Source organism: Trachemys scripta, chromosome 20 (assembly GCF_013100865.1).
Source record: "Trachemys scripta elegans isolate TJP31775 chromosome 20, CAS_Tse_1.0, whole genome shotgun sequence".
Lineage (NCBI taxonomy): Eukaryota > Metazoa > Chordata > Testudines > Emydidae > Trachemys > Trachemys scripta.
This window is the reverse complement of record NC_048317.1, coordinates 10,462,289-10,486,405: the sequence shown is the minus strand read 5'-3', so window position 1 is coordinate 10,486,405 and position 24,117 is coordinate 10,462,289. Positions and strand designations below refer to the sequence as shown.

Sequence of the window (24,117 nt, the reverse complement as noted above, 5' to 3'; positions counted from 1 at the left end):
AGGCCTTCAATTATGATCAGGGCTGGCTCCAGGCACCAGCTTACCAAGCAGGTGCTTGGGGCGGCCACTTCGGAGAGGGGCGGCACGTCCAGCTGTTCGGCGGCAATTTGGCGGACGGTCCCCCACTCCTGCTCAGAGCGAAGGACCTCCCACCGAATTGCCGCTGCAGATCACAATCGCGATCGCGGCTTGTTTTGTTTTGTTTTTGTCTGGCTGCTTGGGGCGGCCAAACCCTGGCTATGATCCTGCGAGGGAATCAGTGCCCAGTGTTGAGCCCAGCACAGGGACTGACTGTGTAGGGTGGGGGTGGCTTGTACTTCCCCTGCCCTGGGACGGCTGTTCTGGCCCCTCTGGCAGTGCCTCCTAGCAGCAATACCCATGGGGCATTGTGCCACCGTAGAATAACTGAGCCATACCCCCTCCTCTCTTCCGCCAGAACCCATCCCTGCCGCGGTTAGCAGCATGGAGTCGGCTGCGGTATTACCAGGAGACTTTATCACCATCCTAACGTGGCCACAACACACCCAAGAATCCCCCACCCCTTGGAGTCTTTGAATTCCTCCTGCCCTGCTGGGGTTTCCCATCAAATAGCACCAAATTCCTGTTTAAAAACAAACAAGACACCTCAGCTTCCTCCTGGCCAGGTGGACTTTGAAGGCTTCCAGATCATATATGAAGTAAGGCCTGTGCAGTGCTCAGCACCTGAACACCTCCTACCCTCGGAGTGGCCAATTTTTGGTGTTAACCTGAAAGCCCCAGCTCCTGGAATCATGGGATTACCCAGGCCTCTCAGCTTTCCTTTAAACAAGAAAGTAAGTTTCTAGCCCTTGTGGTGGCAGAGAAAAGCTTGAAAATGCAGTCTGCACAGGCTTACAAACCAGGAGGCAAAACCCCAAAACAGATTATTTTTTAAAATCTCATGATGTTGTAAGCCAGTCTCATAATTTTGGGGGGGGTTGGTGATTTTTGACTACTTGGCCATGCTGATCCCCTGAAAGTTACTGGGAGTAACGCCTCACAAGGCTCATTGTTGTCTGGTTTCCAGGGCGGTCATTCTCTTTGTCTTCGGATAATTGAACCTTACAAATGAAACTGAGAGCAGGAAAGTTTCCCCCAGGCACAAACAAACTCATCAGGTACTTACCTAGATCACAAGCTGATATATGTGTCTGATAGTCACCCAGAATGTTCTGCTTCTAATTATTGTTTTCATGGAAAGGGGCACGAGAGGCTGAGTACATTATAAGCAAAACTGGTTCAAAAATACTTTAACAAAGAGTTTCTTCACTGTGAAATGGCCTAGCACTGAAACCCTGGACCCAGGAGTTGGGTTATGTGGGTTTTGCTCCTGACAGAGCTATCCAGTCACAGATCCTGGAAGATCTTTAGTTATCTATCTCCTATTGAAAGGTGCCTAAAACTTCTGGGCCTTCATTTCTTAGTGCCCATTTTATAAAAGTAGGGGTGATAATACTGACCAATCTCCCATGTTGGCTGGGAGGCTCAATTCACTACGGTTTGTAAAGTGCTTTGAGATCCCAGATGAAAAGGGCTAAGATCACACAAAGTATTAGCATGGGGAAAAACCCGCTCTGGTGACCCGCGGCACAAGCAGACTGTGCATTCAGAATCCTGTGTCGCTGTGGCCCTGTCAGTCCCAGGATATTCAAAGGACATGACCGAGGAAGGTCTTTTTTCTTTTTTTTTTTTATTGGACCCACTTCAGAATCCCTGAGTTTTACTGTAAAAGAGAAAAGGCAGCTTACCCTTTCCAAAATACATCGTTAATTTTTTTAAAATCCGAGATGCCCAAGTGTCCCATCCCCATTCCCTGCTCTTCTTTCCTTCCCCCCCCCCCCCCCCAAAAAAAAACTAGTCTGGTCATGCACACTTCAGAGTCATTTAGAGTCCCGTGCATCACTGCCTTGATCCTTGTGCAGTCACTGACACCAGGTGTAAAATGCTACCAGACTGGAGTGGCAGTGTCTCTCACATGCACTGTGCGCTGCTCCAATTGCAGACACAAGGTTGAAAGCAATAGCAGGTGATGGGAGCCAGGGTGGGGTGAGGGAGTTTTGTGCTGGGCATTGCAACTGCAAACAATTATGAACTATTCAGGTATGAAATGGAACTTTTTTTTGGAGCAAAAATAGCTGTCGTCACATTGAAGCTGCAAGCAGAAAAGAGCTGGTTACTTTACTTCTAAACGTGGCTCTTTCTTGCAGGAGAGAAGCTGCTCGAGTCAGCTGCCCTGCCCCTCCCCCAGCTCCTGACTCCCTCGGGGTTTAACGCTGACCCCAATGTTTGGAATAAAAGACTCGTGTGTAAGGGCCTGATCCAGAGCCTGTTGAAGTAGATGGAACGACTCCCAGGACTCCAGGGGGCTCGTGATCAGGCCCTAAATGAGACAAACTCCATCCAGGTGAAAAGAACAGGAGTACTTGTGGCACCTTAGAGACTAAGCCCACTTCATCAGATGCAGCCATTCAGGTGATTTTCCTTCTAGGCTTTGCACTTTCTTTTAGCCCAGTCTAGAAGGAGCGCTGAATGAGTCTGTGCTGTCTCTGAATTCCTATAGGCAGACTCCTGAGGTGTTGGCTATTACTCCACCTTTATTCAGGCAACCTCTCATTGACTTCAGTAGGATTTCACCCTGGTACGGACAGATTAAACACAGAGTAAACCCCTATGAGCCTTAATCTGCTAGGAGTCCTGTCGCTAATGCATTGAATTGCAGATGGCATTGTTGTCAGGACAGGTTTTCAAAAGGGCCCAGGGGATTTGGGAGCACAGGCCCCTTTGACTGTCAATGAGACCTGTGCTCCTAAGTCTCATAGGTGTAATGAGTCATTCAAATGATTCCCTCCAATGTGCATCCGTTTTCACTCATTGGTATGGAATCTCATCTGCTATGGTGCAGCCTGGTCACCTAGCTCTCAGGTCCCCATGGTCTTCTCTAGTCACCACTAACCTACCTGTGGGTCTTCTGAAAATGTTGTTTACAGTCTTCTCCAGACAATTAATAAATACGCTAACCTCAGACTTGGTATGGAACATTTCACCATGATCAAAATGTATTCCTAGTCTCTGTTTTCTCTGTCAACCCAGGACTGGACTTAATCTCTCTTAATAAATGCTAGATTAGGAGGGGATGTAACGGTTTCAGATAGCAAGGAATTTTCCATTAGTGAGGTTGTACTGGAATGCAAATACTGTGACAAAAAAGAGTTCAGAGTTGTGTGCGTCCTTGTCCGAAAGCTCAGGAACAATGAAAGTTTCCCATTTAGTGTTCTGCTACGAGAGCTCAGACAGGGCCTTGTGCAGGTGATGAATGGGGTTTATTGCCATATAAAACTAAGTCTATCCCCAACCTCTTGTAGAACACGCCATAAGAGAGATCTAAGAAGAAAATGCCATTAAGACACCTGTCCTGTACGCTGTCATCTCACTATAGCCCAGCAGGTGGCATGCTAAGATTACTGCCAATGAATACGTTTACAACAAGGAGTCTGGTGGCACCTTAAAGACTAACAGATTTATTTGGGCATAAGCTTTCGTGGGTAAAAACCTCACTTCTTCAGATGAATACATTTATTACCCTGCCTGCCTTTCTCTACACACACTGTGGTTGTTTCACCTGCTTATTGGGTCTTGTCCTCAAGGTGCAAACTCTTCAGGACAGGGACTCTCTGTTACTAAGGGCAAGTCTACACTGAAAACGCTGCATTGGCACATTGTAGCACTTTAATAAAGACACTTTAAGCCGCTGGGAGGGCTCTCTCCCGTCGGCGTAGTTCATCCACCTCCCTGAAGGGCAGTAGCTGTGTCGATGGGGGAAGCTCTCCCGCTAACACAGCACTGTTTACATAGGAGGCGAGGTCGGTATAACTATATGGATTTTTCACACCCCCGAGCCATGGAGTTATTCCGATATAGGGCTGTAGACCAGACCTAAATACGTGCCCCGTGCCTGTGCACAGAAAGATCACAGTCACATTCGTGTCCCAAGGCACCAGCATCATAAAGTTATTCCTAGTCCAATGATTGTGGTTCTGTTGCAACTAACACAAAATATTAAAAGTAAGAATACCCAGGTGACGGGATGCAGAGCCCAGCTAGCAAAGGGCAGTTGGGTCAGAGGTTTGCACAGATGTTATGGTTGTATATAATTTACAAGCAGTTGTTGGGGCTTATTTTTCAGTTTTCCTATCCCAACCCCCTCCCCTCCCGCCTTCCATATTTAAAGCAACCCCTCCAGACACTGTATATAATGAATAAAATATATAGCTGTTTATTTATGTAAGTGCTGACTCCCAGAAAGCGCCGGCTATAAAGCACCAAGTGCAACGTGTGTATATTCAGTCCAAGTCCAGCTACAGCATCTGCTCTGAATCTATCCAGCACAAACACATGAGGCAAAGATTACATAACAGACCTGCTGTCTCTCTGTCTCTCTCTCTCTCTCTCTCACGCACATCAAGGTAGTCTCTGCACATTCATGAGTCAGTGTGATCAAAAAAAGTGATCTTCAAGTTTAAAAAAATAAAGGGATGAGAAGCCTCTTCTGGCAGAAGAGTCAGAGTCCCATGCAAAGTGAACAACAGAAGCCAGAGTGATGGATGAGGCCCAGTGCAAAGAGACACTTTAACCATCGTTTTTGTGACTTGTTCCACGTGGTTGATTGTCGGTTTCTGCACGGGCTTGAATCGTGGCGTGGTTCTTTGTATCCAACCTGAAACTTGCAAGCAGGTTTTCAGCAAGGGAGTCGGCCATCAGAACCCATTACAACCTTGCCCCGAAGGGCTTCCACCAGGGAAGTGTCAACGTTGCGTATTGTACTGCTCACTCAGACTGAACTTCACCCTTGTGCAGTGGGCCGGCACAAAGCATATGCACCACTTCAGTCCCATACCAGTGGGCTTAGGCTAGGAGAGATCAGGTAGAGGACAGGGAAGGATAAGTCAGATGTAAGCAATGCCTATGCCTAGTGCTAGCCCTCTGCCCAGGGGGTATGTTTCACCCTGAGGGGCACAAACCTCTTGGAGAACTTAAGGCCAAATCATGGCCCCATGAAAGTCAGTGGCAGAATTCCCAAAGATTTCTATGGGATCACGATTTCGGTCTAGCTCATGGTTACAGGGCACCTCAGAATGTAACAATCAGATTCTGAATGTGAGCGTATATTGCTTCTAAATGGAAACATTCATTCAAAGCTGCAGGAGACTCTATTTGGGCATCTTGGTGTCCCAGCTGGGAGGCATTGTGGTCATTACAATCACCGAAGAGGACACTGGTCTCTGTCCCACTAAGCTGTCTCAGTGGATCCTGGTCCATCATGAATAGAAACATCGTCCAAAACTACAAGATAGCTACTGACCAGCTGTAGGGGTTAGTGCAGTCCAGTAGTGATGTCCCTGGGTGGATTGCTGAAGTCTCAGGCTGGAGACGTGCAGGGGTAAATTAAGGCAGGATTCTTGGATCCCGTCCCCCCGACCAAAAGGGGACCAGATGCAGCAGTGAGTCAGAGCAACAGGCTGATTGCTGACAGCAGCCTGATGAGGAGGGAAAAACAGATGAGTCCATGTGGGAGCTGGTAAGGACAGTCTGTCTGGGGGAGGCAGAGCCTCTCTAGAGGGCCCATTGGGTCTGAAAGCACCCCTGGTTAGCAAAACAGATTGGACGGTGACACAGCACACCGGGGTCTTCTACATGTGACATGGGATTGACCCACATTGGGGTTTGTTCTGCTCCTGATGAATTGAATCTTCATTCATTCTTTACAGATCAGAGCTCTTGCACTCGTGAGGACTTGCCTGTGGTTCGAGAGGGCAATCCGCCAGTCCTGGTGCAGTCATGGACAAGACGGGTAGGTAGTCGTGGGACAGGAGTTCTGCAAGCCAAGGTGGGGTGCTACCTGGGGCCCCTCAAGAACTGGACCCTTCTTAGGATGGGTGCTATAGAAACTCCCCCAGGGCAAGCCTAGAGTGGACGTGTTTCCCTGTGCCTCCGGGTGCTCTCCCTCCCCGCTTCCCCCAGGGGACACGGGTGCTAACTACAAGGTGGGGGGAGGGCACAGGTCGAGCACAACTTTCCATTTCCCAAAAGGGCCCAGGGGAGGCAGTTGCTGAGTGGGGTCCACCCAGATCCCAGATCAGAGGGCTGCGGAGGGAGAGCCGCTCCCTCCCACAGGTCCCAGCTGAAGTGGGTGTGCCTCCCCCCCGTATGGGGCCCCTCGTTAGGACAAGGAGCCCCCCCAGGACAGGGGTCCTCCCCTCCCACCCCACCCCCAGGATGGGGCCCCTCGCTAGGACAAGGTCCCCCCCAGCACAGGGGTCCTCCCCAGGATGGGCCCCACCCAGCACAAGGGTCCTCCCCTCCCACCCCCAGGATGGGGCCCCACCCAGCACAAGGGTCCTCCCCTCCCACGCCCAGGATGGGGCCCCTCGCTAGGACAAGGCCCCCCCCCCAGCACAAGGGTCCTCCCCAGGATGGGGCCCCTCGCTAGGACAAGCCCCCCCCCCGGCCGGCGCCCCCTCTCTGCTCTCAGGCCGGGGGCTGCCCCGGCGGCCCCTGCAGGCTCCTCTTAAAGGGGGACTCGGGCGGCTCCGGCCGGCCGCGGCGCAGCTTGCCCGCCGCCCAGGGCACGCAGCCGCCCAGCGCCGAGGCCAGCAGGGCGGGCGGCCGCGCCTTGCGGGAGCGCCGCAGGCTCTTCTTGAGGCGCTGCCCGTGGGCCGCCAGGTAGATCTGAGCCTGGCCGGCGCCGCTGCCCAGGCGGGCCAGGCTCTCGGCGCGGCCGGCCATGCGCAGCTCGGCCTGCACGAAGACGCGGTGCAGCTGCTGCACCCGGTTCTCCAGCTCCAGCACCAGCCGCCGCCGGCCCTCCACCTCCAGCAGCCGCCGCCGGGCTTCGGCCAGCTCCAGCGCCCGCACGGCCCCGGGCAGCGCCGAGCCGCCCGCCGCCTCCTCCGCCCGCCGCCGGGGCTTGCCCGCTAGCCGGGCGCGGGCCAGCTCCGGGTCTCCGCCGGGCGGGGGCGCCGCGCTGCCGCCGGGCATCGGGGGCTCCGCTGCTCCCCGGGGATGGGATGGGATGGGATGGGGGAGTCCCTGCTGCCGAGCCCCGCTTTCTCCCCCACCCCTGCGGCTGCTCGCTTCGGCGGGGACCCCCCGGCCCCGAGCGCTGCTGTGCGAGGAAGCTCCCGCCGCTCTGGCACCGGCGCCGGGCGCCTGCCGCCCTTATAAGGGGACGGGGCTGGCACGGAGCGGAGAGATGCTTCCCTGAGCCAGTCACGGGAGCCGCAGCGCCATCACTCAGGCGGCAGGTGTATCAGCACCCCCTCCCCGCCGCTCCCATCCTCCGCCAGGTGCCTTCCCCTCGCTCGCACCCCCAGCCCTTTCCACCAGCTTCCCTTCTTCTCCCAGCCCCCCTGGCTCTTAGGAGTAAACTCCATGTGAAGGAAGGAATTTACAAACTGGGTTCAGAAAATAAATAGATACGTTCCTGGGGGGGGGGAATAGGTCCATCAGTGGCTATGAGCCAAGATGCTCAGGGAGGCAACTCTATGCTCAGAATGGCCTTAAATTGCTGATTGTCAGAAGCTGGGGCTGGACAACAGGGGATGGATCCCTGGATAAATGCCCTGTTCTGTTTGTTCCTGCTGAAGCATCTGGTACTGGTCACTGTTGGAAGACAGGGTACTGGGCTGGGTGGACCCTTGGTCTGACCCAGTATGGCCGTTCTTATGTTTGTATGAATTCTGAGCACCAACACTGCTCTAGCAGCCCTCGCTACGCTCCCCAACACCTCAGCCACACACACCCCACACCCTGCCCCAGACACACAGACTCTATGCAGGCAGACACCCCTTCCCCAAACACACACCCCTACCCAAGCATACATACCCCCTCCACAAGCGTACACCCCTTCCATAAATACCTATGTATCCATTCACATCCCTTCCCCAGACATCCCCCTACCCATTCCCCAAACCCACACTCCCCTCAAATGCATAGACACTCTCCCCCGACACACATACTCTCCTCACACACTCACACTGTTGTATTCTCTTCTGTTCAGGCCATGCCCATCACCTTGGCATCTGAGGGCACTAGCCTTCCCCCAAACACTCCTTTTTCCCCAAAAAAGCACACAGCTCTGCTTGACATTGAATACTCTGCCCTAAGTAAAGACTTTGTGTTCCTGGAACGGTGATGGTTATTGTCGTGGGTATCATCAGTAAATAGACTGAAGGGAAGTGAGGTGGGCAGGGAGCTGACTAGAGACTATCTCGCGAGGCACCTAGAGACAGGGCGGCGAGTTGTATGGGCCCGTGGTGCCTGTGCTCCACCAATATGAGAGCACAGGGGCCTGGCTCCACAAAGTTTGGGGCCGGGTCTCCCCCCCCCACAGTGCCTCCTGCCCTCCCCAGGCAATTTAAAAGAGCCCAGTCCCCTGCCACCACCACCAGCAGCACAGTGGGGCTAAGGTGGCTTCCTGTCCACCTGTTCTGCTTCCGGAAGATGCCGGAAGCCACCGGCACGTCCCTGGGAGGGCAGTGTCTCCACGCGCTGCCCCAGCCCCAAGCGCCGACTCTGAGAACTGCACCCAAGGGGAGTGTGGGGGCAGTGCCTGCAGGCAGTGGCACGTGGAGACCCCTCTGGCCCCCTGCCTAGGAGCTACTGCTAGAGGGGGGTTCGGATCGCTTTTGGGAGCCGCCCGAGGTAAGTGCTGCACCCCTCAGCCTCTCCCTCACCCCAATCCCCTGCCCCAGCCCAGAGCCTGCCCCCCAACTTCCTGTACCTGCTCCTGCCCCCCAACCAGCTGCCCCCCAACCCCATGTCCCAGCCCAGAGCCCGCACCCACACTCCCTCCCAGAGCCCTCCTCCCGCACTCAAACTCCCTCCCAGGGCCTTAGGTGTGAGGGGGCGGGCGGGACTTGGACCCGTTCTGGGCACCACCAAAAATTATACAAACCTGCGGCCCCTGCCTAGAGACATCTGATATGCCTTCAGATGTCAGAAGATTAATATACACAGCTTAAAATCATCTCTATTTACCAGCCTAGCCACGAGAAGAATTCCTTACATTTGTCAGTGTTTTTGGTGCATTTATTCTACAAACCTCCTCCATTCTTCTCCCCTCGTGAGATTCTTGGGTGCGGTAGGGCCTCGAAGGGGTTAATAGAATAGGAATTTCTTTCCTGGACTTAGAGCCTGTCAGTGAGACAGTTAAAGAAGATTGTGGGGCTGATGGTTTTTTTTCTCTGTGGTTTGCAGAATTCAGGTGTCTGAGCGTCTTGCCCTGCTACCGGAAAGAACAAATGAAGAGTCTGCCACAGGCCCGTAGCTTCAGGCATCCTCAGTCACAGTGTTTGAGTTTGGAAGGTGGCGAGAAGTTGATCCCTTTGCAGCCTCCTCAGGGAACTGTTTTGCTAAAGCTATACGGGCTGTGAATCACAAAGGCAAAATATCTGCTCTTCAGACGTAATGCTATGAGCTAGGAAGGAAAGCCAGACTGACAAGGCAGGGGTCAGCAGTAACTAGGAAGGGGGTGAACTCAATAAGGTGGGCCCTTATTGCCCAGTGAGGAGGGTCCCCTATCTTCATAAAGATGTTCAATAGGAAAATAAAAGTGACTTATCAGTAGAGCCCAGTGGCCCGGAACTGCAGATCCTCTGTTTCAGCATTCACACTGATAGTGCAGCGTGACTGCTAATAACATTATTATATAAGACGTTGTTAATAAAGCTTAGAGTGGGCTGGGTTGACAGGAGATCACAGAACCAGTCAAAAAAGGGAGCGCATTCTGGAGTGAGAAAGTGACATCTGCTCCCAGCTGGCAAACAGAGGCAGCAGCACTGGCCATCCCCATCCTGGGGTATTTTCCTCTTAAGTTTCCTGCTCTTATCAGGACACAGTGTGACTAACAGCTGGGCTTTAAGGCACACGAGAGGCATATGGACGTGTGCACTGGGGGAAGGGTGGGCGTGCATTTCACATTGTTCAGAAACAAACTCTTGAGTTTGACGATGCTGCCACATGCCACTCAGACATCAACGCCACATCAGACTCTGTTGCATCACCACTCGGCCTGCCCCTGGCTGCCAGCTAGTGCAATCAACAACAGCCCTCTCGCCAGTTAGCAAACCCATTTTGATATCCCCTCTGCTTCTGCCACAACACCTAGGATGGAAAGCTCTTCCTTGCTCCTCCAAAGGAAGCAGCCGTGTTCTAAGCATCCTTGAACAAGACATTGAGCACAAAATCGTTGTTACGGACTAAGGTGATATTGAGGAATGATACCTATTCTAAACCTGAGTTGTTGCTTTATATATATGTATGGAACGTGCTGTATAAAATCTAAGGCAAAATCCAAGCTCAGTTTTAACTGTGGGACCACGGTTAGTGCCATAGTGTATTCTTTGTTGTTATTTAACGAGGTCCCTTTTGTAAGACGCACCTTGCTGTCACCTACAAAGTTATCTCCTCACCGTCTATCCGCCCCTCCAAAACAACCCTCCATAGGGTGAGTGCTACTAGGTATAATTTATGAGTCAGAAAATCCTCCGCTGTAATTATTGACTCTGCTTTGATGGAACTTGTACCCCCAAGGAATGAAGAAAAACATCTTGAAAAGACTGGTTGCATCTTCCCCCAGCCTGTGGGAGCAATAAAGAAAGGCGAGAAAGAGCCTTGCTCTCCTTGGATTAAAATCTAATGATGAAATAATTGCATGTTGTTCTGATTTCCCCCCCACCCCCTTACGCTGGAGAGCAGAAATTCCCTTGGCTGTATTTGCGCTCTCAGGTGAGCATTCGAGCCATGTTCTACATTAATTTGCAATAGCTCGGCCATGAAGAACCACACACATCACGCGGGCATCTGTCTGTGACTGACTGTCAGGAACTGAGAATTACTTTGTTTATTTCCTTACATATATTTCATCTCTTTTCCCATCAGCTGCACCTGGTGAAACATGCCGCAGAGAAATGAAAGGCGGACAGGCAGAAATACAAACTGAGTAGACAGGAGAAAAAAGACAGGAAGCTGGGAACTGGAGAGAAATTTGCTTAAACGTGCAATAATTTGGCATTGTGAATTGCTGAATAGATGTGGAAGTTTGTTGGCTGCGAATGTTCATTTTAAAGGAAAAGCCTCAGGAATTAGTTATGAGGCCACATTTTCAACAGTGCTCAGCTGTTTTCATTGTCCCCAGCAGCGGCAGGGTTGTTCTGAGTTGACTTATTCTTAGGGACTGATCCTGCTGCCATTTAAATCAATGGCAAAACTACCTTTGATTTAAAGTAGAGCAGTATCCTATTAATGATACTTCACCCATAGATCCCAAAGCACTTTACAAAAGAACGTAAGTATTGTTATCCCCATTTTACAAACAGGGAAACTGAGAGGGGAAGTGACTACCGACAATCACTTAGCAGCTCTGTGGCAGAACTGGGATGAGAACCCAGATGTCCTGACTCCTAATCCAGTGTCCTCCTGTACCACACAGCTAAAGCAAGCTCTAGAAGTGTATTAGCAGATGGATGGTCAGACTGTTTTTAGACATACCTCTCCTTGTTTCGTTCTTTCCTCAACCGTGAATGGTGCTGGGAGCTGCCCTTTTGATATGTTAGACTCCTGCTGGGAAATAATCCTTTGTGCTTCTCTAGCACCCTTTGTCTGAGACAGCTGGTAATATTCACCTCTCCCCTTTCAGGTGGGTGGGTATTATTATTTCCAGTTTGCAAATGGGTAAACTAAGATTAAGTGACTTGTCCAAAGCCAGTCAATGGTGGAGCTGGGACTAGAACCCAGGAGTCCTGACTTGTTCTTCCTTGCACCATATAACCCTTTGACTAGAGTCCCTTCCAAATAATAAATAAGAATAAGTGAGATGACCCAGGCTTTCCAGACAACAACTTTGGAAAGTCTCCTGCCTTTCTTATGTATGCAAATGCTGCATTGATTGTGCCTTCACTGTAAGCCATCAAACTGTCAGTACGACAGCTTCCTGTTTGAATGTTAATCATTCTGCTATTTTAATGTTCCACGCACATTTTATTGCTGGTTTGCTCTTCTTTGCACTTGGATGTGCAGAAGTCATTAGAATATTACAGATCTTCCATTGCAGATTGCCTTGTTCTTTCCTTTTATCCATTCTTCAATCAATGGGGCTGGCTTCCAATACGCAGCTATACCGTGGCAGGCTGCGTGATTCATCTGCCACAATATGGCTGTGATTCAGTCAGACAGCAGGCCCCTGCTCTGTTTAAATGAGCTATTCTCAGTACATCACCCTAGCAGTAATCAAGATCAAATGCAACTAAAGTCTCAGTAATTGTGAGCTGAATCCTGCAGCTCTTCAAGGGGAGTTTTGCCTAAGTAAGGACTACAGAATTGCGCCCCCTTCCCCAGTCAATATCTATCACTTTAGGCCAGAAGTGTTGGATTGCATTGTCAGACACTGGAACGTGGATCTCCTCTCTGATTTTTCCTGCATTTGGTTTTAGACTGGTTCAGGAAACTCTGGGTTAGGGAACATCTCCCAGTCCCGACCCCAGCACCCAATCTGGCTGTTCCCTGGATCCAAGTAATTACAGATCTGACCCTGTTAGTTCACAAGGTTTAGCACATAAAGGGCATGTCCCCTCTTCAAAGCACTTCACACATGTTAATCTGTCCCCCAACACCCCTGGGAAACAGGTAACTAAAAATTACTCCTCAGTTACCAAAGGCAGAGAAGTGAATGGCCTGATCCTGTTCCCACTGATGTAGAAATGACAGTTTTGTCTTCTCTACAATGGGTGCAGGCTCAGGCCGTCAGTGACTTACCCACGGCCAGACAGTGAGCCAGTGGCTAAGCAGGGATGTGAACTCAAGCCCTCCTTGAGGCCCTGCCGCTTGTTTAGCCAACAGGACCCCACTGTCTCTCACAAGTAAGCCCATCGTCCTGAGATGGAGCCATCCAAGGACCCCTCTCACACGGGCACAGCTGTTCTCCCAGCGGTAGTTCTGGATCCAGGGCATTCCTTCCTTTTTCCACCCCAAGCTTTCAGTGATAGAATCATCTGCCATGAGGACTTCCCCTCACCGTTGCCTAGCACTGGAGCTGCTCCAGGGCTCAAGTGTTTTGACCACTACGTCGTCTAAACCTGTGCAGAGCAGGGGGTAAAGATGCCAGTGGCTGCTCCACACTCATGCTCCCATAGCCACCTGTGCCAGCATCAGAGCGAAACAGGGAGAAGTACAAGGCTCCCAGTTACGCCACGGAGCAGAGATCTCGGACATTCTGCTCCACACCCGAGGGTCTCACAGCCCTTCCGATGGGTCGTAAAAGGCTCCGGGCTTCCCAGCCGTCACTGATGCACCGCACAGTCCAACTGCCCACAGGCAGAGAGAATGCAAATAAAGGGAAAGTATTATATTAAAGGCAATAGCCCCCCCACACACACACACATACGAGCACCCCCCACATCCCAAGAACAAATGTTACCCCGCAAGCCCTTTGTGCCTGGAGCTTGTGTTTCCGCCATAAGAGACAGGCTGCAATGCTGACGGATCTCTGCCCATGCTGACAAGCTTTTAATGATTTAGCAGAGAAGTCTGGATTTAGCAGCACTCAGAATAAACCTCTTTGATGTAAAAGCTGGTTTGTGAGCCCTGCCAGTAACAGACACTAGCACACATGCTTATACAGGTACTTGATACCACCACATTGCAACCCAAGACACAAAAAAACACACCCAACCCAAATGTGCAGGTATATGTGATCATTATTATTTTAATACACTCTATACCCAGCTGCTCATGCATCATTACCAACCCTCATGATATTATCCTGAGTCTCACGATATCTGGTGTTTTACCTCAAGCCACAGCTCCTGGAGTCATGGGATTATGTCAGGCTTTTGCCTTGCATTTTAAAAAAAAAGTGTATAGCCCTCATGATTGCAGAGAAAAACTGGACAATGTGACCCGCAGGTGCCCCTAAAATGTCAGAAGCCAGAAAGCAAATAAGAACTCCCGTTTTTTTTAACTCATTTTTAAGCCAATGGTACTGTACACTACATCACATGTGGAACAGAGAGCAAGACACCAAGTGGCAGGGAAGTGACTTGCTCAAGGCCATAAGAAGAGTAACCAGGCCTGCTGCCTCCCATGTGCCTAAGGGTCACACAACAGGCAGTCTGCCTCAGTTTCCCCTCTTGGATTGTTAAAGAAACTCAAAAAAAAAAAAAACCTCTTGTCCATTCCCATCCCTTCTCAGCTGGTGCTTTATTAAATTAACAAACATTCAAAACGAAGTTTTCAAGTGCATCCAAAAGTCCACACAAAACAAAGGTTTCTTGTCCTCCTCCCAGCCTTCCTGTCTGGGGCCTTTACTACTTTGGCAGGCCACTCCCAGGCTGGAATCTAGTCCCTGAGGGAGTATGTATGTATTTCTCTCTCCTTACCTCCATTGCAGCCTCCTGCTATTTTTTCTAGGGCAATCACTCTAGCTCCAGGGGTAGCTCATTCTGTGATCAGGGTTGGTTAGCCCCAGGCCTCCAATGGTGAGCCACTTTGTTACAGAGAGTCAGTAGCAGAGTGGGGAATAGGGCCTGGGCATATTGACGCCCAGTCCTAGGTCCTATTCACGGCCTCTCTGGTAGTAAGACCTTAATTTTTCAGCTTGCAAGAAGCCACAGGAGCAACTGCCCATAGCAATAGATAGACCCATGGCAGACATTTAGAAAAACACCTGAGAGCAATTTGCAACCGTTCATACACACAACCTACCATACACCTGACCCTCCAACAGACCAGACAGGAAAAAAGACCCCCAATCCTCCCTTGCACACTGATGTTCACATGCGCTAACGTGCACCCCCCCCCCATTGGTGACACATTCAGACAGACAAGAGATGGGGCCATGCCACAGGATCAGGGCTTCCCTGAAATGTTTGGGGGTGTCATGGTCAGACCTGGCATCAAGCCCATCTCAAACACAGATACATCCCTTCCTCCCCTGCTGCATCCTATCACCCTCTGGAGTTCATGTTCCAGGCAGGCTATTTTCCAGGCTAGTTTGAGTCCTGATTTGTTTCAAACAGATTGTACTTTGGAGACTAGGCATTTGGAGAGAACACATTTAATCTGCTTTTAGCTTTCCGTGATTCAGCAATAGCCCAGCTGTTCCTGCTGCTCTGATGCGTCCACGCTGCCTCTGCTTCCCTTGGCATACCCTTGGCATCACTCTCTTCACCCATTTAACCTCGGGGGTAAAGGTAACTCCAGCATCCTTGCCATCTCTGCACTAGGCAGGCCACTGTGCTTCTCTCTGCTTCAGAGTCTGCCATCCTCTCTGCGAGGCCTGTGGGCCTGGAGTGAGCATGAGACGTCCTGCCTCATTCGGTGGGCTGCAGCTGCATGCTGCCAAAGGGGGGGGCTCATACCCACAAGGAATTCGAGGTATTGGGCAGATTTTGTCTCTATTGTGTGCATATGAAGGAATGGGGTGGGGGTTGTGATAATGAGCAGCATGGGACAAACCCTGTTTCCCTCCTTCCACAGCAGAACCAACTCAAGGAGGCGGAAGGCGGGGGAAGGCAGTGTTGCCTACTGGTTAGAGCTGGAGGCTGGGTGTCGGGAGATCTGTGTCCTAGTTCTAGCTCTGCCACTGACTTGCTGTGTGTAACCTTGGGTAAGTTACTTAACCTCAGTTAAGTCATCTGTAAACTGGGGGAAACAGTACTGCCCCACCCCTGACCAGGTTGGGAAGCTTTGCTGATGTGTGTACTCCTCACATGGGAGCCCCACAGAAGGACTAAGTTGTGTTATTACAGACGGGGTGGGGCAGAGACAGCCTTTGGCAGAGGCGGAGCCAGTCGCTGTGCTTTACGGAGGACCCTCTCCCGTCTGACCTGATCTTCTCCATCGGCACATCCTGGTCCCCTGTCCAAGCAGGAGTCCAGGTTCCTGCTCAGTAATCTGCAGCCGGCATCCCTCTGCCCAGACATGCCCCTGAAGCCTGGGCACCCAGCAGCTGAGACATCTTGTCACCTTCAAGGCCCCATTGCCAGCAAGTGCAAAGGATCCTGGGAGCACATTTGGGAACTAGAAGCGTCTCTTGCAGTATCTCAGCAACAGCAAAGATGCCCGTGTGGGGGAGGACAACTTGGCTGATAGGGCCCAGGATGGGCTGGGAGGAGGGAGAACGGGAATGGAACAAGAGGAGAACTGCTAGGGATGCCTGGTTTCAGCTTTACTGAGGCACTAATAAAGTTTTGGCTTCCCCTAGGACACTAATGGACCTGGGGAGAAAAAGGGAAACAGAGAGGGGGTGTTTGGGCCCTTCAGATCTTGCTGAAAGCAGCGTGTTCCTGGGCTTCTGTTTGCAAAGCTGAACCCAAAGATGGGGCTAGCTGGTCTGGTCCCTCTGGCTTCCTCATGCCCTCAGCCTTTGTTTCTCTCCGTTGTTGCATTGGGTCTGCAGAAACCCCTGCACGGCAGATGCTACATGGAGACATGGTGCATTGTAACCGCTGTGCTCCTACCTTGCTTCTGTTTCAGCCACTTACCTTGGAACTTCCTGCGTCAGCAGCAAATGCTCCTGTGTAATGGTACCACAGGCAAGGTGACCTGGTGTAGTTCCGCCAGGCAGCTGCCATGGGTGCTGCCTGCTGTTCCCCCCCATTAAAATTAACCAATGCATGCAGATAGTTTGTAGTAAATCCAGGCCACCTAGGACCTCACTTTGCTATCCACTGTGGGCACTTGGACCTTTGTGGCAGCAGCAGGGACAGAATTCAGAACCACCTGCTCCAATAGCACAGTCCTCCAAAACTTGAGCTAAAGGAGAATCTCCATCAGCTGCTAATGGTAGAGGGCCTATGACACACAGTCGAATAGTTGTGATTTTATCCTGTAGGCATTAGAAATGCACAGACACACTGGGCAGTTCATTACAGTCTGCTTACTCCCAATGATTGTATTGGTGGATTCTTTCTTTCTTTGAAAGTGTAATATTTTATTGTGATTGTCTGATGTGTTAGTTATGATGTGCAATATAACACGAGCCAGTTCTTGACATTATATATGTGAGAGAAGGGACAAAACTGGAAGCTGGAGTCCAAATCCCTTCATATTTCAAGAGGATATGGATTAGAACCCCCAGATCTGAACCCAACTGTGTGACTTGGTTCCAGGTCAGGTCCAGGCCCAGAAAAGCCAGTTTTCTGGTTCTGCTTTGGATGCAGCTGATCTTAAAAAATCTCCACAGTTTGGGGGCTGAAATCTCATGAGACCAGCTCATGAAATTCCATTGCTGTCAAATTCAAACCCAAACCACCCCCCAGGCTTGATTCAGCCACAGACCAGGCCTTGAGCACCTGCCTCACTGAATCCAGTCTGAACACTGCTTTCTTGGCCCATCCATAGCACGTCCTTTCCACCTATGGTACCTGCTCAATACACGCTGACATGGACTGTCTGTGTGGAATAGGTGTGTGACCATATTGTAAATCAGAGTGAAAATATTGCAAATATGGGCAGCTTTAATTCTGCTTAACCCCTTCCACCCTGGATTTTGCCGCTGAGCAGGAACACAGGGTGTGACTGATTGAAATAGACAGATGACACCACAAAATAAGTATTACATATTTTTTAATCAGCTGGTGCTGAGATATCTGATCTAAATAAACTTGCTGGCCCTTAGATGAAAAATAGAAGAGAGGTCCTGCTCACTCATGGTCCTTAAACATCCTGTGATGAGTTCATAAGTGCATGGGTGATGAGTTCATAAGTGCATGGGTGCTAGCCCCGTTTTCCTAACTAAATTGCATCTCAAATACTTACATTCAGCCTCCTTCGCTTTGCAGCAGTAGTTTTACTTGGCTGCGGTATCCTTATTCACTTCCGGTCCTAAAATGTTGTGCAGTGTTACTGTGCGCTGTTATACCGCTACCACATTCCCCTCCAGAGGTGGCTCTACACCGGTGTGCAAAGGAAGGGTAGAGAACCCGCAGTCACCCCTCAAGAAGAGGCCAACCACAGCTAGGATGGAGAGTGTAGACACTGCATTAGGCCAGTGACATCCCAAAGGAGGTCAGGGGCACTCATTTGAGGCCTTCTTACCCTTTAAGCTCCCCGTCCCCAGAAGAACTAAACTATCTCAGGGTTGTTGGAGCACCCACTGCACCCATTCAAAGGTTGCCAGAGCTCCAACTGTAGCGTGCACCCCTCTAGAGCCCCCAGGAATTCTGAGGGAGTGCATGCTGCTCCATCAGGAGCTCTTGCTTCAGTACAGCCTCCCGGTTCCCTCACTTCACCCCATTTCCCCAGTCCAGCCAGCGTGGCTTAGGGCTTGTCGTTAGCTCGAGTGATCTACACTCTAGTTAACTCCTCTCAGGTCAGTCTAGCTCGTGTGAGAGCAGTGACAGTCCAAAAGAACAGTCGAGCATCACCGAGTAATGGCATTAGCAGCACATACTAGCTGGAGCATCGGCAGTCCTGGAGCTTCAACCCCTCGACAGGCTGGTTAGATTGAGTTTAGTACACCACCTACCTCGAGCTGGTGATTACTGTGTGGGAATGGGAGGTGGGTTCAGGGCTACCCTGGAGTTATACCAGGAGCTATGGTGGACGCTTTAGAAGTGCGGAGTAATATAACCCTCATGAATTAATTAATGTGATTACTATCACTTCCCCAGTTGCCCAGGAGCATTTCCCATGAGTCACTGGTGCCAGCATGGGGAAACTAGGAGCAGCAACTTTCCCCTCTACTCCACAGACCCTGATCTAGCTAAAGAAGAGAGCAGAGAAAAATCACATCTAGTGGTTAGAGCTCATGACTTGGAGTCAGGCTGCTTGGGTTCATTCTGCTGCTGACTCACTGCACGACCTTGGGCAGGTCCCTTCCGCTCTTTGTGCTTCTGTGAACTCATCTAAAACAGGGATAAATGACCCTGGATGTGAGGATGGACAGGAATTGTGAGGATTAACTTGTTAACGTTTGCAAAGCGTGTTGAGACCCTCAGATGGAAACGGGCTAGTGGAGGGCAAGTTGCTCCTGATAAAAAGGACATGTGGATCCACTGCTGGAGTGTTGCTCATGTGCAGCTCCTGGGGTGAATCCAGTGACCCCCCTCCGCCCCACGAGTGACTGTGGTATGGAATTATTGTCAGGGGTGTCTGGGGTCACTGAAAGGCTCGAACGTCCTGGCATAAACTGGAGCATGTTCAAAGTCCTCCTCCAGCACCCGGAGTTCCAGAAGGAGAAAGGACCATGCCAGAATTGGCAGGAATGAAAAGAACAGACGTTAAAATTAGCAACGTCTGACCTCCGCGAAAGATGCTTTCAAGCACTTTCAAAAGCCTGAGTCTTCCGGGAGCTCAGGACCTGCACTGCACAGACCCTGGTGAACAGGCCTGACGTCAGCAGGGGCCTTGTGTGCCGCTAGGCTGCTGCATTCGCCTCCGTGCTGCTGACTAATGCAGCTTCCTTGCCCACACTGTAACGCAGAACAGTGCTCAGCAGCGAAGTGATCGTCTCTTCCCACCCAGGCCACGTTCCTGCTGTCACTAGGTTTAAGAGTCCGCTCAATGCCCAACACTAGCATGACAGCCTTTGCACTGGCCAGAAGAGTGGAGAACATTGGCCACAAACTTGGAAGGAACCAGCGTGAGCTGTGAGCACGGCATGTTCCCTGGGGCAACATATGCAGTGAAGATCAGCTGGATTCAATGCATGTCCTTATTCCAAATAAAGCCCAGAGCACTTCCGGTTTAGAAGGTGACTGCTCAGGTTGCAGGAATCTTATGAGCAAATGAAAACCACAGTGTCCAGATCTTTTTAAACAGAGCTGGAGCCAAAGCGAAATGCCAGAACCCAACAGCCCTGAACTCAGGGGAAGTTTGAACTTCATGGGCCCGTCTCTAATAATGCAAGAATAATAAATTAATAATGCCTGGGAGGTATTTCTCTCTCTTGACCGGCACTCTAGACACCTGACAAGGAAAAAGGCATCTCGTTTCCAAGCAGTGCTTTGAATTACACACAGATCAAACCCCAGCCAGCGACATGACATGAGCCGGAGTGAAGCACGACGCTGCCATTGCAGAGGCTTCAGCAAATCCACACGAAGTCTTTGTGCTCTTTTGAAAAGGAACCGGGGGCCTGGCACTAGCAGCACATTGTTATCTGATTTCTCTCTCTCTCTCTCTCTTTCGAGCAGCCTGGCTGGTGCATCTCAGACAATCCCATGTCAGTCATAGCTATTGCTGTGCAGGGAGCTTTGGTGTTAGAGGTCAGCCTCATTCTTCTCCGACCCTTGCCAGCCAGCTGTCCCGGGATGGGCTTTGGGTATGAAGCGCGTTGCACCCCCTCACTTCCCTCCTTTCCCCAAACCCTGGAGCAGAACAAAGTATCCCCCACCCCTACACTCCTGGCTGGTGAGTCATCAGCATCAGCATTCAGAGAGCCAATGAGTCACTCAAGGCAGCAGGATAACAGCGCGAATGAGCCGAGCTGCCTGGCAGGTCTGCTCCGCGGAAAGCGCAGTGCGTCTCCAGCGTGCATAATTGCACGCCGCCACCATGCAGCGCACGACACCAAACCAAAGCAACAATGCCCGCAAGCTCCTCTCTCTTGTGAAAGCAGGAACCGTGTTTGCATGGGACTCGTTTTTAGCCACCAGCGCCCTGCCTACACTGGGGCTCCCATCCTGGCTTAAGAGCCTGATCCAAAGGAATGACCCCCCACACACGCACACACACTTCAGAGGGCTGTGGTTCAAGCCCACAGCTTGCATATTCCCGTCGCTGCCACATAGCAGCAGTTTTCTGGGGTAAGCTTTTCTTGCCATTTATTGAGCATCTCCAGGTCCCTGAAGTTCTTGGAGCCCCTCTCTGGGCTGGAAATGTAGCAGTTTGCAGGGTGCATCTGAGGCTTTTGGCCAAGTTTTGCTTTCTGTGGATTTCTGCCTTTTCTTTGCTTTGATCCCTGCCCTTGTCATTGCCGGGAGCTCAGAGACCCGCAGCAAACACCCAGTTGTTACCGTTTGACATTGTTCAGATAGCACCAGACGGGCACACAGCACCTACCAAGCGGCTGAACTGCACCCATGGGTCTTACAATCCACAGCAGGCCCAATCCTGCAAACTCTGCCTACTAGGTGTAGCATTTACTGCCAGGCTATTGACTCCAAAGCAACCGGGGTGGGCCTCCTGGTAAGCAATATTCCTGGTAGTGTTGGCACAATCAGGTCCTAAATTAGATCTACGATAAAACAAATGGCAAATGTTTAAAGCCCTGATTTCGGAAAGCATTTAAGCACATGCTTAAAGGTAAGCACGTGTTTAAGTCCCCCGGAATTGCTATTGTTGCCTGGCATTTTCAAGGGAGAGTTCTTCCTTCTGGAATTCACCTCTCCTCTCCTTCATCCAATATGGTCTGAGATCGTCGACTGCCAGGGCACAGGGTTTACCCATAGGAGGCAGCAGGGTCCAGTCAGGAGATCTGGGATCTATTCCTGGTTCTGCAGTTGACTGGCTATGTAACCCAGGCAAGTCGCTTAAGACCAATATTTGCAAAAGTGGCCTCTGATTTTGGGCGACTCGGTTTCTGGGTGCCCTGAACCAGACCACTGTGGGCTTGGGTTTCAAGCCTTGAGCACCCCGCAACTCCAGATGAAGTCAATGGGAGTCATAGGAGCTCGGCACCCCAGAAAATCATGCTCAACGGTGTCTCAAAATGACAGGTTTCAGAGTGGTAAGTAGCCGTGTTAGTCTGTATGAGCATCCAAAAATCAGAGGCCACTCTTGCAAACGTTGGCCATAACCTCTGTGCCTTGGCTTCCCCATCTTTAACGCGGGGATGACCTTTGCGAAGCACTTTGAGATCTATGCACGAAGAGCACCAGGCTGAGTGGATGACAGTGAGGTGGACTTTTGCTTCAAGCAGAGTGGGGTTGGGTGTTTGGCATTAGCCTAGTGATTTTCGTGGTGTTTTCTTTTACATACAAGGGCTGAGAGACCACGAGATGGTCCCTTCTTTTTAAAAAAATCTCAAAATATAAATAAAAGGCTAGGGTGGGTTTCGATAGATAAGGGGTCGTGTGAGGCAGTGGGGTTAAAATATTAGTAATTAGGAAGGGAGATTTGCCCTTGTGGGGGACGGGCGGTTATTCCCGCAGAGCAGGTTATTTGAGTTGATTAGTTTCCTTTTGGTAGATTTCAGAGTAGCAGCCGTGTTAGTCTGTATCCGCAAAAAGAACAGGAGTACTTGTGACACCTTAGTTTCCTTTTGGTTACTCAGGGATTATGCTGTGTTTTCATATGGGTGGATTACTTGTCTCTTTGGTGGCTTGTTGTTTCCAGGCCTGTTGAGAGAAGCCTGTTTGAAGGCAGGGTTAAAGCAGAGAGGGGTGTGCACACAGCAAAGCATGACTCAAGGATGTGATCGCTGCAGACCGGGCTTTGGCACATTGCAGTGGCACGTCCACCATAAAAGGGCTTTGGAAGTCCCCCTCTAAAGGGAAGGGGAGGGAGCTTGTAAGTATATGTGTAAAGAGAGACACATATTTATTTTTTGCCTTTCTATAGCAACTCCCATCAGAGATCTCAAAGCACGTTATAAATATTAATTATTTATATTATTGTAGCATCTAGGAGCCCGAGACAGGGAAATATTATTTCCATTTTAGATGCAGGTGAATTGAAGCAAAGAGATTTGAGATGATTTCCACAGTATCATGGAGGGAGTTAATGACAGAGCCAGGAACAGAATCAAAGTCTTGATGACAAGACTCTGCTCTAACCATTAGACAACGGTCCCTCTCTACATTGTAACAGGCTGATGCTTTTAGTTTGTACTTTGGTGTGAACAAAGCTTTACGGGGCCCTCTGCAGAGCCATGCTAGTCAGTCAGCCCAGACAGTCCCACAATGCACAGAACCATGCCCTCAAGGGAAGCACATGGAGATGGCCTGCTTCCCGCCCAGCAGCACAGGGCCGGTCAGCAAGAATGGGGTGGGGGATTCCTTGTCCTGCCCCAGGATTCCAAACACCCTGCCCTTTGGACTACTCGTGTGAATGCAGAAATCCTTTAACTTAATATGGTTAGAGTTTAAATTCTCCAAGTAAACCATTTTCAAAATGCTTTAATTTGGTGCCAGTGTGCCCAGGGCATAACAGTCCAGCAGGTGGGGTGACAGTGGATCAGGGCACTGCCGGCTCCCTTCCTTTGTCAAGACACTGCCACTTTGCTCCAGCCTCCGCTTGGTTTGCTACATGCAATGCCACCATCCACTTCTCTTCTCTACTCTCCCACCCCATTTCTGAGCCCCCAGATGTCAGCACATGCAGAAGTACAAGGACGTTGCTATCAGCAGTAGGAACAGATATCTTGGCAACAGTATCAGCAAAGACCATTTGAAAGTAGAGGGGGTTCTGAGTGTCTCTGCTCTGCTGCTGCGATGGATGGAGAACTGTAAAAAACACCAGCCCCAATTCCATGTCTGGATCTTGTTTGAACTACAGGTGGAGAATAATAATTACTGGAGGTCAAGGCTGCCACCTACTGGCCAACACAGCTCAGTGTGGGCTACCACTTATTTCTTCATCCTAGGGCTTTGCTTTTCTGCAGCTTGTCCCACCTCAAGATCTCAAAGCCTGTTACAAATCTTAATTAAACTTCCCCATAAGGTGGTCAGTATCATTATCCCCATTTCCGGGATAGGTAAACTGAGGCATAGAGCAGGGTTGCTCAAGCCCACGCAAGAGATTAGAGTCAGAGTCAGGTGTAGAACCCAGGAGTCCTGACTCACTCCCCTGCAATAACCACTAGGCCAAACTCCCTTTTGCAAGCGTGGTCTGTACATCCAATAATTTCAATGTTCAGATACTAACTATAGGGGCGTCCCAGCCCAGGCCCTGTGAAGCCTGGTACTTGGGGGAGCAGTAGGACTCGGGGAAGAGCTCTGGAACTGGGGGTCAGTGGGTGAAGGGATCTCGGGGTGGGAGGTAATTCCTGGAGGGGAGTCAATAGCTGCAGAAATTGGGGGGAGGGGTGAGAGGAGGGTTTGGTGGTCACTCCATGGGGGGGGCAGGAGCAGTGTCTGGGGGGGAGCCGGGGGAGGGTGG

At 50.7% G+C, this 24,117-nt stretch overlaps 2 protein-coding genes across 2 annotated transcripts in view; one reads left to right on the top strand and one right to left on the bottom strand.

The window, feature by feature from the left end:
* Positions 1–6,519: 6,519 nt before the first annotated feature.
* TRNP1 (TMF1 regulated nuclear protein 1) lies at positions 6,520–7,053 on the bottom strand. Its single transcript, XM_034754316.1, has one exon. It carries the CDS (start codon positions 7,051–7,053, stop codon positions 6,544–6,546), a length of 510 nt encoding a protein of 169 aa, XP_034610207.1. The 3' UTR covers positions 6,520–6,543.
* Positions 7,054–15,607: 8,554 nt separating this feature from the next.
* Positions 15,608–24,117, top strand: part of KDF1 (keratinocyte differentiation factor 1) — a 23,055-nt gene continuing 14,545 nt past the window's right edge. Inside the window, exon 1 of the mRNA XM_034754304.1 lies at positions 15,608–15,679. The gene's annotated coding sequence lies outside the window, so the exon portion shown is untranslated. The remainder of the gene's footprint in view (positions 15,680–24,117) is intronic.

What these genes read in the sequence shown, in the direction of transcription:
- TRNP1 (XM_034754316.1), bottom strand. Translation starts at nt 7,053, where the DNA reads ATGCCCGGCGGCAGCGCGGCGCCCCCGCCCGGCGGAGACCCGGAGCTG.